Source organism: Crassostrea angulata, chromosome 5 (assembly GCF_025612915.1).
Source record: "Crassostrea angulata isolate pt1a10 chromosome 5, ASM2561291v2, whole genome shotgun sequence".
In the NCBI taxonomy this organism is placed as follows: Eukaryota; Metazoa; Mollusca; class Bivalvia; order Ostreida; family Ostreidae; genus Magallana; species Magallana angulata.
This window is the reverse complement of record NC_069115.1, coordinates 29,599,262-29,615,360: the sequence shown is the minus strand read 5'-3', so window position 1 is coordinate 29,615,360 and position 16,099 is coordinate 29,599,262. Positions and strand designations below refer to the sequence as shown.

The 16,099-nt window shown below is 31.5% G+C and overlaps 1 protein-coding gene across 2 annotated transcripts in view; it reads left to right on the top strand.

Annotated features, from left to right (window-relative positions):
• Nucleotides 1-16,099, top strand: part of LOC128183896 (cell adhesion molecule 1-like) — a 54,126-nt gene that overhangs the window by 22,225 nt on the left and 15,802 nt on the right. The window contains exons 3-9 of one of the 2 annotated variants that reach the window (XM_052853116.1): nt 1,861-2,169; nt 3,033-3,302; nt 4,633-4,953; nt 5,092-5,195; nt 5,495-5,519; nt 5,636-5,716; nt 6,669-6,690. In XM_052853116.1, the coding sequence (XP_052709076.1) occupies nt 1,861-2,169; nt 3,033-3,302; nt 4,633-4,953; nt 5,092-5,195; nt 5,495-5,519; nt 5,636-5,716; nt 6,669-6,690 (1,132 nt within the window). The remainder of the gene's footprint in view (nt 1-1,860; nt 2,170-3,032; nt 3,303-4,632; nt 4,954-5,091; nt 5,196-5,494; nt 5,520-5,635; nt 5,717-6,668; nt 6,691-16,099) is intronic. The other variant, XM_052853115.1, reaches the window with a different exon arrangement.

Below are 16,099 nucleotides of genomic sequence, written 5' to 3'. Positions count from 1 at the left end.
TGGATAAAAGGTTTTTTTTCGCCCCGTGTAATTTTTTCGCCCTTCTACACTTGCAAACAGTTTCGCCCCGTATTGAATTAGCCCGGACAAAGTTGTATTTAAAGAGAGATAATATGAGACCTAAGAATTCGCACCGTCTTAAATTCGCACACTGACGACGAAGGTGATAGAGGTGAAAATAAATTAGGGGCGAATATTTCCCTGTATACAGTAATCAATAAACTTAACTTATTAAAATAAGGTAAAGTGTCCATTTTTTAAACAATCATTTTCTTTTCCTTTGTTACTATCAGCGGCACCAGAGAAGAAATTCATGATTTTTGTGGTTTGTAGGTTTCGAACTCATATTAAAGCCAGAGACGCCTGCGTTTGTCAAGAAAGGCCAAACTCTTGAGTTAACATGCCAGTCTAATGAATCAGGAGGATCATATGTCTTCTCCACGATTGACGTCGAAGGTAGAAGAGTAACAATTGGTGTCGGCATAGGGAGTTTCAAAAAATGTGTGTCATATACAAATGAAACAATTTTTGAATGTGATTTTGAGGAAATTTGGACGATCAAATTAACTTTGCTAAACCCCATACATAACCAGACAATTGAATGCAGCAGAGTTTACAACCGAACATCGCTGAGCATCAACACTACAATATTTGTACAAGGTAATAAATGGGTATTTGCAACTACATGTAGCAGGAACTACTATTCAAAGCATTTTCATTTTACTAATGATTTGCTTTATTTTGAAAAAATATTCCCTTCTTTTTATACCAAGTCATTGGTGGCATATATTAATTGCATATAATTAATCCCTGATAAAGTTATCTTAGATCATAACTTTTTACCAAATTAAAAAAAAAGAATTAAACGATCAAATTGAAGATAAATGGTTTAATTGCGGTATAGATGCATGCAATGAAAATTAATTTTACCCTTCTCAAGTTATTGTTTTTTCTTCAAAATCTATATGAATTGAAGAAAACGTACATTGCGCCGTCCATATTGTTTTTTCCAAAAAAAAGAAAAAAGAAAAAAAGAAGCAAATATTTTCCTAACAAATGTGCGTTTTCCTCACGTCTGTCCTTTTAAAATCCAATTTACTTGTGTTTGTAATATGATTTATCTACAAGTAAATGTGTACAGCGCACATTTGCCATTTCTCTTTGGAGTTATCACATTGTTTTGTTGTTATTTAATTATTAAAAAAACACTATGATGTTCTTGGTGCGGAAAAAATACATAACTCGCGATAGCTTTTCCTCAACAAATGGTTGTAGAGAGGACACCAATGAACCTCCTTCATATCTTTTCAGATTTTAAATCTTTAAAAAAAGTCTGTAGCTGCGCAGTTTGACAGCTGTTCTGAGTCATTAAAAAGCATTGTCCTTTTCTTGTATGCATACTTTTCAGACAAAATGGCATGTGGGACTTCATATTTATTGCTTTTATATCTTTGGGCAACATTTTTAGCCAGTTTCGGAAAGAAACAAGCCATTTCAAGAAATGTCTACATTCCTATCCTCAAATGTACAAGATGGCTGCACATCCCCCTTAATTGATACTACACAGAAGGCGTCATGCATTTTTATCCATTCTTGTTCGACAAATAATTCTATAGTTTACTATAAACGTTGAGGCCGCTGAAAATATCCCTGAATACACTGAAAATGAAAATACATTTATCCCTATTTATTTTTCTAGAAGTGATAATTTAATAAGAGTAATATTGTAATGGAATTGAGAGTACTATCACTAAGGATAAATTACCTTTCCAGTTTCAGAAGCAAACATGCATATTTTCATTCTAATTATAGAGAGTTTGTAAATGCAAAAAGAATGAAAACAATTGTTTACTCCTTCAGTTCCTGTATCAACACTGACATTATCAACAACTCAAACTACGGTCATGGCATCAAGATCCATCAACATAACTTGTATAACAAATGACCTTGTTAGACCCGCAGAAAGCATCTCTTGGTATAAAGGAACCTCTGCAATCTTCACTCAGATAACCACTTCGATACAGCATGACGCTAACGATCTGTATAGGACAGTCTCAGTGCTCCGGTATACGGGTGCACCAGAGGACAACGGTCAACAGGTGTACTGTAGGGCCAGCAACATCGAGGGAGAACATGTAGAATCCAGTAGATATACCCTCAACGTGACGTGTAAGTAATGAATCTTTCCCTGTACGATTTAATCAAAATAATGTGCTTTTAAAAAAAATCTTTTTTCCCATTGGGTGGCTGGTTTCCTTCTTTTCCGTTCTGCAAAGTACTAAAAGCCCTCTCAACACAATACATTGATATGTAACCGTATTCCTAATTTGTCTAAAAGGTTTATCAACAATTTTCGCAAACAAAGAGTTCCGCAACCTTACAACCAAGTACATTACACAAAACTTAGCGATTTTTAAGACAATATTAGAGAGCTATTACCAAACCCTAAATAAGTTAAAATTTGCATATCACAAACCCCGCTATACTGTATCTATTAATGTATTATTACTAGCTGTCAATTTAAACTAAACATCAAATTAAAAAGTTTACCGCGATATGAACTTGGTTAATCACGTGATCATATCCTTTGAACACCAAATGGCTTCTAACATAATTTTGATCACGTACCAACCAAGCTCATAATCTAGTTAACTTTCAACATTACAATTAATTACATATTCACGTTTGTAAAAAGAAAATCCTTCAGAACTATTCACATAACCGTAATTTTATGCTTATAATAATGCAACCTTAAAACATAAGCGCGTGCCGTAATCAACGTAATCAATGGAACATCATTAAAAAGTTTACACAAAATTGGACGCTTTTTTTCATTTCTATAGGTTCATATAAGGAAGCATATCTGCAAATGTCAATATCACATAATTGAACGTTTCGCTACCAGTATTTTATAGGTGCATATAAGGAAATAAATTTGCAAATAGAAAATAGTAAATTAATGAGTTCAGCGTGGTTAAACAATCAAAGAAAATCAATACTGTATTCATTTGTTCACTTTTCTTATATATTAGATATTGCAGAGGTACAAATACTTCCTATCAATAGCTTGAACATAGTAGCTGGGACAAAACAGGTTTGGCTATATTGTCATGTTTCAAATGCAAACCCGGAAATAGTATCCTATAGGTGGACAAAGTCGAATTCACTCGTATCCACAGTAGTGTCTTCCGCACCAATGTATGTCATTGAATCAGCTGTTAAAGAGGACACAGGAAACTACACATGTACCGCTTATAACTCTGCTGGAAACTCTAGTGGAACAGTCGACATCTATGTACAGTGTGAGACTAATGAACATTTGCCATATCTTTTTGATATAAACTATTGTACGAAGACTAATAGGACCAAATAAAAACTATTTTTATCTTGTAATTACGAGTCGAGTAAAGATCCCGTTATTACGAATGAATTATCTCGTTATTACGAGAAAGATCTCGTTATTACGAGGAAAGTATTATATAAAATGGTGCGTTTCTGAAGAGACCCCCAAGTCGACTAGTTCACCCTTTTAGTCTCTTTTTTTCTTTTCAGAAACGTTAATTCAATTTTGATTAATTTTTAAATAACAACGACCAATATATATTGATTTTTAGATAAAATGATCGGGTTTGACGTTTTATCTTTTATAAATTAATGGAAAGATCGTCATGTAATTTTACTTTCAACTTATGTATTACAATTCTAATCCGAAGTTAATACCATGTAGTCTCAGTCGTAAAAAACAATTCTATTAGTTACAGATGACTTCAATGACAATATACATGTACATGTAGTTTCAAACAGGGGTATACAGGATTAACCCCAAATTAAGTTTTATATATCCATACACAACCTATATGTATATTGAAAATAATTGATTTTGTATATTAACATTTTGGAGTCTGAAAATAAATTACATGTATCCATCATATTAACAAATATTTCAATTAAATTATTAATCAATCTGCTTTACTCCTTCTTCTGAAATTTCTTTAAAACTGCTTGGTCTGATTTTATATCAAATTTTGTGTACACTTTTAAACGATGATTATGGTAAGTATGTGTATAATAATAGACATTGCAGTAGTTCGTACACTTTACATAAAAAAAGTAGAACAAAGATACGCGCCATTTTAGATAGATCTTATCTTGTAATAACGAGATCTTTTCTCGTAATAACGAGATAACCAACTCGTAATAACGAGATCTTTTTCTCGAAATAACAAGATATTATGTCGTTATTACGAGATCTTTTCTAGTAAAAACGAGATAATTTACTCGTTATTACGAGACCTTTTCTCTTAACATTGAGATAATTTAGTCTTTATAACGAGATATTTCTTGTAATAACGAGATATTTTCTCGTTCGTACAAGAAATATATAGTAATAACGAGATATTTAAATCGTTTTAACGAGATCATATATCGTAATTACGAGATAAAAATATTTTTGTATGTGGCCTTATTCGTCTTTCTTACTATTGGCAATGTTAATGTATTTTTACACAGCAATGTTGTTTTTAATTACTTGAAAAGACCTGAGAAATTGTATGAGAATTTGAAATGAATTGCTAAACAAACTTTAAACAATTATATGGGCTAACTAAAAAAAAATTGTTTTCTTTTTGGTAGCAAGACCTATGAAACCAACAATTACACTTGTTGATTGCGACGTCACTAGTGCCACAATCTTATGGACTCTGTCCACATCTCTAAACTTTCGATACACCCCTCCATTTCAACAGGGAACTCTTCAACTCAGCGAACGGAACGACGAATTTTTAAATTGTAGTTATGAAAAAATTGAAACAAACGTGAGTTCTGTATATATCTATCGAGCGATTGATCTTAACCCTTCTACCGAATACAAATTCAGAGTTGTGGCCTCCAATGTGCATGGTTCTTCATTCTCAGACAATCGTACATGCCACACAGCAGAAAAACCTTTTATAAGTAAGTGTTTTATACAAATTAAAATTTGAACTTTTGCTATTCCTAAACATATAAGAATATACTAGATATAATTATAATATTGAGGTTTTCTTTGTATGATTTTATCAAAACATTTCTTCTCATTTGATTTCATTTTAGGTCAATCAAAAGATTGTAACAATGGACTCATTATTGGCGGATCACTAGGTGGCGCTTTTATTATCATCGTTAGTGGAGGATCTGCCATCTTCATATACCTACAAGTAAAAATACATTGCTTGCAATCTTTTAATTGGTATCTTAATTAATGATTGAAAGTGCATTGTAATTATGTTTTCCTTATTCTCAATGAACCTTTAATCATTGTATCCACATTTCTAAGAAGGATTATAAAATTGCTTGTAATGTGACATATTTCTAAAAATAGTTTACAAGCTAAGCAGTGATATTTAGGAAAATGAGAATGCAGTATCAGGACTCACAGGGGATGTTATGTAACTTTTGTGATTTTGAAGGCTCCCAGTTATGCATTGTTTTTAATACATAATATTAAACATTTTAGATAAACCGAAAGAAACAACAAACAGGTAATTGCAGATAACAGAAGAAATAAATGGAGAGAGAGAGAGAGAGAGAGAGAGAGAGAGAGAGAGAGAGAGAGAGAGAGAGAGAGAGATTATTTCATATTTCCTTTACATTTTAGCTGAACAGAATGATCATTACGTACATCATATTTGTTCAACGAATGAACATCCTTATCAAGATATTTCCGATCAGAATAAAGGTATTATATTTTACCTTATTTCTTAAGGAAGGAGTCATTTCTGGTTTTTGACTTGTCAAACGTAAATTAAATTAATTGTTCATTAAATCAAGATAAAAGGAAATTAAAATAGTATATTTTTCTTTCCTTTTTTTACTATCATACAACTTGGCAGAGAAAAGTAATCAATGTTTATAATCTAACAAGGACTATATTTTGGCGTAATATTGGCGTAGGAAAATATCACACGTTTTGCAATTCAGAATTGCTGCAGATTAATGAGTCTGTTTTCAGAATATGTTTTTAAAATTTGTTTTGTCTATCAAATGACATTTTTATAAGCTTTTTAAAACGCCCATTCTATACATTATTTTTTTGAGATCACTAAAATCAGTTTTTCTCTCTTATTAAATGGTCAGTATATTAGCTTTTCTGTGAATTCATATCTTTATAATAAGTCTTCATAATACATAAAAATCAGAAATATTTTATTATTGGAAGCATTAAAAAAAAATCTTCAAAATTTTAGAAAATAAGAGGAAATGCGGGCTAAGCAATATCAATTTTAGTATAAGTATTTATTCCAATTTAGTAGAATAAGCTGATAGACATTCTGATATTCTAGCATTTCATTGAAGAATAGAATCTTCAAATCTTAAACAAATGTCTACAAAATTACAAAGAGCTACACTTATTTTTATCATCCTTTTCGTTGAGAAAAAAAGGTAGTGACCTTGACCTGACCTTTATGCGAAAACAAAAAGGTCAAATTTGATTAAACTGATAGAATCATTTAGTAATATGATCCGTTTGGCTGTGTCAAAATTTCATGAATTTCTTGTCATAATAAGTATGTTTGATAACGAGAACACTCCTTCCTTAACAATTGAGAATAAAAACAGCTTTTGAAATTGACTTAACGAATGAAATATTCTAAATATTTGTATAAGATGTACAACATTTTACGAAACAGGTGCAGTCAAAGTGATTGAAAGGTATGCATTTTTTTTTGAGAGGGAAATTGTGTTTTCTTAAACAGTCGATGAATCCCAAAGTTAAGATATGATTTCATTTTTACATACAGAGCTGGGCTGATTTCAAACTTGATGTTAAAGATGAATTTTCTTAATATATGTATAACAACATGTGGAAAATCATGAGTAAAATTGCATTGATATGTTTAAATGCATCCATAGTTTTAAGGGAAAGAGCAATCGTTCGAAATTATGAACGTTTTTATAATTATATATTCAATATTCAAATTCTGGGAAATCTTTTACCTTAAAAAATGACTTCTAATCATGTACACAAGGTGTTTTATTCGTATTTTCTTTTTCATAGCGCTGAGTATATGGAATTAGCGGACAAAATTTATACAAACGATGGCGGACAATGACTTTAATGTAAGTTATGTTTTTGCTACCTACATAAACTTCACTATCTCTTTAAAGCACTTATTTTACTTTTATTTTAATTTCTCATGAAAATTTTATTTTTTTGCTGTAAATTCTTTGTATCAATTTAGATCAATATATTAAAGGGAGAAATTCTTTACAAACTTCAATTTAAATTTTGTTTAATTTTTTAAAATATATAAATTATGCCTCTATTTTAACTGTATTTTCAAATTCTTATTTAATAAGTAACTATGAACTAAACGTTTTTATTTTGTAGTACATGTATGTGAAATTAAATAAACATAATCAAAATAAATGAGTTCTCATTTTTTAAAGTTTTTATTCAATAAAAACAAATACAATGTCTCAAAAACTTGCAAGCGAAATGAAATTTACACGAATGCGTCAAGTTCATATTGATATGACTCTTTTAACCGTTTCAGGGTTTTTTTTGTTCTTACAGATAAAAGCACTGATTTGTGTGACTGCAGATACTCAAGATGAATGCGACGTGATTTGTAATTTATATATGCATGTATTACACAATCCTGAATAAATCCTAAACCAGTATTGGCTGATGTGCATGCTTATTCAACTTATTGTTTCCGAGAGGTAGCTATTCTTATTTTTTTTTTCAATCAAAAAATTGGTTATTTCCATATATTATTATTCATGAACGCAACAAAGAAGATCTGTTAAACAACCGACAATAACTCAATTTGCACTGTAAAACTAAATTTTGAAATATCATTTGATATTGTATATAGAAAATGATTTGAATTACCGATTTCCCATTATAGGAAACAAAAATTTAGGATTTTAAAAATGTATTAAATGTATAAACGCTCTGGATGCTTAAAATGAACGCCATAATGCTGATTATTATCTATCTGCTTTACTATGCATTCTGGAGTTGTAGTAAGGCAATTTAAGATATTGTTCTATGAAATAACATCGTTAATTCAATATCTATGTTTTGGGAGAGGGCTACAACTCCATTGGATCTCCGTAATGGTGCAAGTGCGGGAGTGATTCACTCCCGCAACGATTTCTACTCAAATCGTATACAAGTTTAGCTTTTTAAAAAAGCTTACCGTCTTTAGAGCAAACTCTTAACAGCAATAAGATATCAAAGACAATTTAATTATTTTTTATATAAATGTCGCCTTCTATTCCATGCAATAGCGTGCCGAACTTTTTTAAAAAAAAAAAATATGTGCCTTTTAAGCGTGCGTGCATAAAATTGAAAATTATTTACAGCGTGTTATTTATTTGAAATCGACTGTAGTAGAAAAAAGAGATCTTAGGGAAGTTTGAATCACTGTAGTAAAATCAAAGTTAATACAACTGCATTCAGTTTCATTCAGTTTTACTGATATTAGTTTCACCGTATTTAATTTACAAACTTGTTTTCTGATATTAGCCATACCGTATGAAATTTCACTGGTATTTGTATAATCAGAACAAAAAGAAAAGAACAAATTATTTCAATAGATGTTACAGAATATTGCTTTTAACTAGTTAACAGAAAAATGAAAGCCTGAATTTCACTAAGAGCCATTTTTATTGTTCTTTCGTTTTCTTACTTTTTAAGATTTGAAATCTACAAAAATTGTTAAGTCGTAAGTAAAAACGATCATCAGAAAATTATCTCCCTTGTGCCGAACAGTATATCAACCAATGAAATAAATGTAAATTTTCACATCATCTATTTTCTATAAATCACAAAGTAGAGGAAGTGCACAGTCCGGAGACTGTAAATTATTTCAACTCTTTATACCGTCTTTCAAGGAAGACGGTAATAAATGACAATTACATTTGCATTTCTTACCTGAACTCAAACATTGTAGTTGCGTATGGCATAAATCAATCCAAAAATATCAAGTGTAGTCCGTATATCGGTTATTTTTCGTGTATGTCAACAATGCAAGTTGAAGTTGTCCGCTATGTTAACTGACCTTAATCGGTTTTATTTTGGGACAGCCAATGAGAATTCAGAAGTGGATCTTGAACTGAGTATAGGGATTCTCCTTTTTCTAACATAATTAACGCGGTATATATGAATGTTCTATTATATGCCATTTCCTTGAATGATGTTTTAGAGATAAAACGAGGTAAGATCGCTTATTTACACTGACATTCACGTTATCAAGCCCATCAATACTTCAAGCGGAAATCCCACAAAATCACTCGAGAACTGTCTATGGCTGCTGAAAAAGACGACTGGTAAACATGCTGATGTGTTTTATCTGGTTTTGATTTATATAAGGAATAAGGAATCATTCTTTGAGTATTATGAGGTGATAATTTCGGTCGGGGCGTGATCAAATCCAATAAAGCCCGAAGGGCTTTATGATAGATTTGATCACACCCCGACTGAAATTATCAACTCATAATATTCAAAGAATGATTCCTTATTACTTATATCGCGGGGGTGTTAAGGAAGCATATGGGCAATTAAGCGTCATATTTTGACTGTTATATTAAAAATCGTGAAATCAAATAATTATTTTGAATAAGATCAAAAGCTTAGTATTATCCTTTAAAATAGATGTCAGTGCAATAAAATCGGGTAGTACATTACTGCCACATCGGTACATTATCACGTGACAACTATAAATAGCTTACGTATGTTCCTTAACATAAAATGAGATAGAACAACACTACCCCGCGGTTTCCAAAATAAAATAAACATACCAAGTGAAAGCAAAACATCTCAGTTTAATCAAAACCGCTGCTAGAATCCTATGTTTGTCCTTATTGAAAAGTTTTTTATCCGGTTCTAGTGAAACCTTCCCAACTTTTATATAGTTTGCACGGAAAACGGCAAATTGCATAAAAACAACACACAACATGGGATTCTAGCAGCACTTTTCAATTTAAGCATTGATCAAACTAACGATACGTACAAAATTTCAAGTTCAATATATACGGGGTAGTGTTGTTCTAGTCGGATTTTTACATCGTAAACAACGACAGAGGAAAGCCTGGCCGAGAAATAAAAGCAAATGTACATACCTTTTAGCGAATGATTGATAAAACTAACATCTCCCCCAGTGTTCTTATGTTCAATTCTCAATAAATCACACCACAATACTTTATTAGAGTTCTTAAATTAGTTATATTTTGAATATGTTTACAATGCTTTCCGATCAAATTCACACGACATTCAACTTTTAGTCATGACGTCATCAATGTGTAAATCTACGTAACACAAACTAATTTCTGGAAAAAATTGTCTTCAGTATTTTTTGTTTGTTTTTGATCTACGTTTTGTTTCTTAGATATTTGAATATGTACATAATAACTAAGATTTGTGATTTCACGGAATTACATGCAACTCAGATTCCATATGCTTCCTTAACACCCCCGCGATTTATATACTTTTAAGCCATCGTACCATTATATATTTAAATGAGAGATAAGCAAACCCCGCTGGCGCCTCGATTTGGCGTCATTTGTATTATGGGTTATATAGTACAAATTTGATACGTAGTGTTATCACAGGCGAAGACACTGGAAAATGTAAATATATACGGTTAGATTGATGAACCAGAATTTTATCTAAAAGAAGTAAAATATAAAAACGATCTTTCCAGACCGAAGTCTTTATTATTAAAAATTATTTTGCACCATTACGGAGATCCTATGGAATTGTAGCCCTCTCCAGTAAACATCAGATTATTGCAGCTAAGGATGCCATTGCGTATCGAATTAATTGAGAGACAATAATTCCATATGCAGTTGATGAAGGTATATTGCTACATAAGTAAGGAAAGTCTGTATAATATAGTGTTATGCATATTTTGCACGATAAATGTGAGGATTAATTGAAATTTTGCGCATTCAAATGAAAATGTATCTACAAAATCAGTTTGTTTACAAAACTAAATCTCATACAAATACATTGATGACGATGCCAAATACATGTACCTTATTTCTTCTTTACAACTTTAGAAATCAACGTGAACAGTATCAATGAACATAAAAGCACCGTATCTACAAACGGCCGAAGAATAAGTGAAATATGATTTATTAAAATCTTTTTTTTCTTTTCTTTTGTTTCCGAAAGCGTTAGTGAACTATCAACATGCCGACCGCGCTTTCTTGTTTAAATACTACTGAAAAGCTCGCAACATTAAGTGATGATGATATTTGATCCGCACCGGCCAGTAATCGATTACAAATTATCTCCATTCCTTTTGTAATTTGCAGAGAGTTTATAAATTTTAAAGCTTTACGAAAAACCTTAAACATTTCTGTTTTTAAACAAAATCATTAAATTCGACATGTATAGCCTTAGCAACAAAAATTTGAAAAGTAAAACTTGCACACACATATATATATATATATATATATATATATATATATATATATATATATATATATATATATATATATATATATATATATATATATCCAGCTTAGAAAGATTAAAAATATTTCCGACAAAGGCAAACAAAGCGATAAATAAAACTTCCATAAAAAGGACATTGAGGTAATTAATTAATTTGTACTGAATAACGCAGTTAATTTTATTTCAATTTTTTTGTTTGTATTATATTGTCTTAAAACTAAGGATTTACCTGGTTATTGTTTCAAATATTCTTCTTCTTGAGTAGAAATGGAAGCAAATATATTGAGGTCTTTTGTGTTTTTTTCTATATTTTTCTCGTGTGGTAAGTACCTATTTTCCTTGATTGTATTTATTTATGGTTACATTCCTGTTTGTTTCCGACCGCTTCAGTGTTATGACTTTTGACACTTGTTTGCAGTGCCCCATTTCAACTTAAAAAAAATACCCAGTTTGCATGGCACAGTTAATAGTATTAACATATTGTTAACATTGCTTTTATGATAACTATAAAGTTAGTAGTCAATATTTCTGAAGGAACATCAGAGAGTCCCTCCAAAGAAATATGAGTGTCTAGTGTTGTGGTCTTGACTTATACATGTACAGGTTATTAGAATAATTAGTAGAACCATTGTAGTGAAATCGTTTTATTAATGGTAAAATATACGTATAGAAAAAAAAAGGAAAATGAAAATTTTGAAATATTATTTTTGATAAAAGATCTCAATCTCATACTGAGTCCATGATCACACGCTGTAGTGAAAGAAAGCCGAGAGCTGGAACTTACATGTCAGTCCAATAGGTCAGGGGGTGTGTATTGGTTTTACACAGTCGACGACCACGGAAGCCAAATCGAACTTGGTACCGGTGGAGGTGACTTTAAATATTGTGTAAATCAAACACAATTAGTTACAATAGAATGTCGTTTTGAAGAACCTTGGACATTCAAATTAACATTGCTAGCACCAGTTCATAACCAAATTATCTTTTGTGTCCGAACGCTAAACCGAATGGTCTCAAATTCAAGTACTACAATTTTCATACAAGGTCAGCTACTATTGTTTTCAAACTTCAACATTCTCATTCAAACACATCCATCTTTAATATTCTTTATTTGTCTTAAACCTCAGACAAATACACAGATCGATTTCTTCTTTTCCCTACAATTAGTACCTGTATCAACGGTGACTCTATCACCATTACAATCAGCGGTCGTGGATGGTAAAAGAATAAACATAACTTGTGTGACAAATGACTGTCGCCCTCCGGCAAATATTACCTGGTTTAAAGGAAACTCAGAAGTAACCAATCAGATAACCTCTACCATAGAGAATAGGTCTACCAACCTGACGAAGACTATTTCATTGCTACATTATACTGGTATTGGGGATAATTATGGTAAAGAGGTGTATTGTAGAGCCAACAACATTGAGGGAGAACGTGTAGAATCAAACAGAAATGTTATAAACGTGACAAGTATGAATCTCTCTCTCTCTCTCTCTCTCTCTCTCTCTCTCTCTCTCTCTGATGAATTTATTTACTAGTACTACGACAATGATGACAATAGAAAAGGTTGTAAGAATTTAGATGAGAAAAAAGTAACGTCAGGTTCAAAAAGGTATTCTTGATCTAGAGAGCAGATCAAATGAGTATTTCGAATGAACATATATAGATTCTATAAAATGCCGAACATTCCTTTAAAAGGAATAATTATTTAATATCTGATGCTCTACTTCTAAATGTGGAGCTCTTAATGTGTATTGAATTATAACTTGATGACTCTTCACACACTTGATCCGCCAAAGCGTGTCTACCACCTTACTCTCATTTTTCTCTTTCGAGCTAGTTTATTGAAAATGAAAGTAGTATTTTAAATTTATTTCTCAATAATTATTTATCAGGTTAAATTCAATTATAGCTTACAGACTTCATATCCCAAATGTTGAAATACTTAATGTTTAAGCAATTATCCTGGTGCAGGCGTTTCTTAGTTTATTGGCGAAATGTCTTGATTTATAAGTATTGATTTACCACTCTACAATAAAGAAGTAAACATACTTAAAACAGTCACTCTGAAACTATAAACAAGCTTTGGGTTCGGTTGTTTATGTGAAACCACAAAAAGTGACATAGAAAATGTTGATCTGTTCATTAGTTATCTTTATATGAAACTAGCTGAACATTTGTACTTTGAGCGATGAAATAGTACATGTATAATAGTAAATTTCAGTTTGTCTACATACATGTAGGTTGAATATGGAAATGAAAAAGTTAGAGTTGAAACTTTCATTTATTTAAGCAAAAAAATTAATTTAATTTAAGCGATAGAAAGAATCATAGAATATCTGGAAAAAGATCATCCTTCATACAAAAAATAATGTGAGCGGTTTATTTTAATTAAAATGCATAAACATCATTTTAGCAATACCAATAGTGAGGCCAGAAATACTTTTAGTCGAGTGTGAGGATGTTTCTGCAAAGATATTTTGAACAGAATCATCCGATCACAGTTCCTTGAATTCATCTCTTCCAACGTTTCTTCAAATAAGCACAGAAAATAATGCATTTGTGAACTTCACGTATGAAAGAATTGAAACTGATAGGAACAATGTCTATATTTATCAAGTAATCAATTTAAAACCTAATACGAAGTACAGATTTAAATTCATGGTCTCTGATCGATTTAAAAGTGATTTCATGAACATTCAGACATGTTTCACGGATGAATTTTGTGTTTACAAGCTGCTACACCCTCTAAGTACATCACAAAATCACAATACAATACATTTGCAACAGCTAACTGACACTGAATCTGATAATACCATGAAGAGGTGTGCTTAAGCCTCATTTCATTATTTGAATCTAGAAAAATGTGATAATTTTCTCTACAAATTTGATCCACAGTGCAATATCTGTATTTATATGGACATTTGATTTTTAATAAAGTTTTCAGACAGCAACCACAAGTAACAACACCATCAGGACTTGCAGCAATATGTGGATATTTTGGATTTACCAAAAGACCTGGAATTTTTACATTGTGTTTACAGTGATCAGTTTTACATTGAGTATCATACAATTCTCGTGCTAATGACTCTCTTTCTCTCCCATATAAAATTGCAGGACTTGAGACATCTAACTTTTCTGTTAAAATCTTTAAAACAATAGAGTTGTGGACATTGTATCTTTATATTTAACAACATAATGCACAATTGATGCAGTAATTCTGCCTACTCTATACTTAAACCAGTTCACATGTTCACTCTGACCCTCAGTTAAAGGGTCAATCTCCATACAATCTGACTTATCTATATTTTCTTGCATAAATTTGACAAATGGCATACTACATTTACTTTGTCTATATGATAAAGCAAGTAATGGTACAGGTTGGGGTTCATTAACATTATTATTTGTGCAATCTAAAACTTCTAAGATTTGTGTATCATAATTCTTAACAAGCCCAAAAATATCCATTTTAAAATCATCATCTGTAACATTTTCCTCATGAATAGGAATAGATAGGATAGATATGTGTGTAAGGATGGACCCTATTAATGTCAGATTTACTAATATCATCAAGTTTTTTGGGCTTCGACCCTCTTCTCGGCTTGCCCCACAAACACTGGACATCTGTACATGTTGCTGTGTTCCTGTCGGTATGCCTCTCACTCCACTCAACTAAGCTAAACAGGAGAGCTACGATGTGTTTACAACCACTGTCATCCCTAAAACAGAGAGCGGGGTAACCTTAAAATTCAAGAATACATGTATATATGAGACCAGATTGATACCAGGCTGGTTTTTACCGAAGTGATTACCCATGGTCAGTTCAGTCTCATTGAATGATTCCCAGTGCATAATATATCTTACTAATAGTAATTAAATATTTATATATCATATAAATGTAATTTTAATTCATAGAATAATACAATTTTTCAGATTAAAAATTGAATCATTGATAAATCACAGCTTGAATATATATATGAAACTACGGTTATACATGTAAGTCACTTGCAACCAAATTTTTACTCATATAAAACTTTAATAATAGCCCATCATATGTAAACATTGTAAGCCCTACATTTTAAATGAGTAAATACCCTTGAGGGGCCTTAAGTGATTACTGAATAAATAAACATACATAATGTACGTGGAATATATATTGATAAACAATGCAAGTTTGAAGGAATAAAAACTAATTTTCATAAAAGCTTATTGATCATAAAAATTAGAAAACTATGATAACAGAAACTTACGCTGTACATTCACATCCAGCTGATTTGATGGTGGCATTGCTGTCAGTCATACACCAGACGAAGTATCGCTTTTCACTTTGCAAAGTTTCTCTCAGACACTTAGCTCGAATGTACATATGGTCTTCGGGTAATGCGTGGCACTGAACGGCACTGATATGGTTGCATTTAAACAATCTATACCCCCTCTCTTGTTTGTAACACTTGGTGCGGTCTGCTGTCCACTGGGCATTAGACAGTAAATGGACGAACATATCTGCACAAACTATGTCTGGCATGCATGACAAATCATATGTCCAACTTTTCAAACTTACATCGCACACAAATGGAAAGTTTATCACTCGATCTTTAAGGGCAATCGTATAGCGTTTTTTGAACGAATCGATGGCGTCATCTTTCT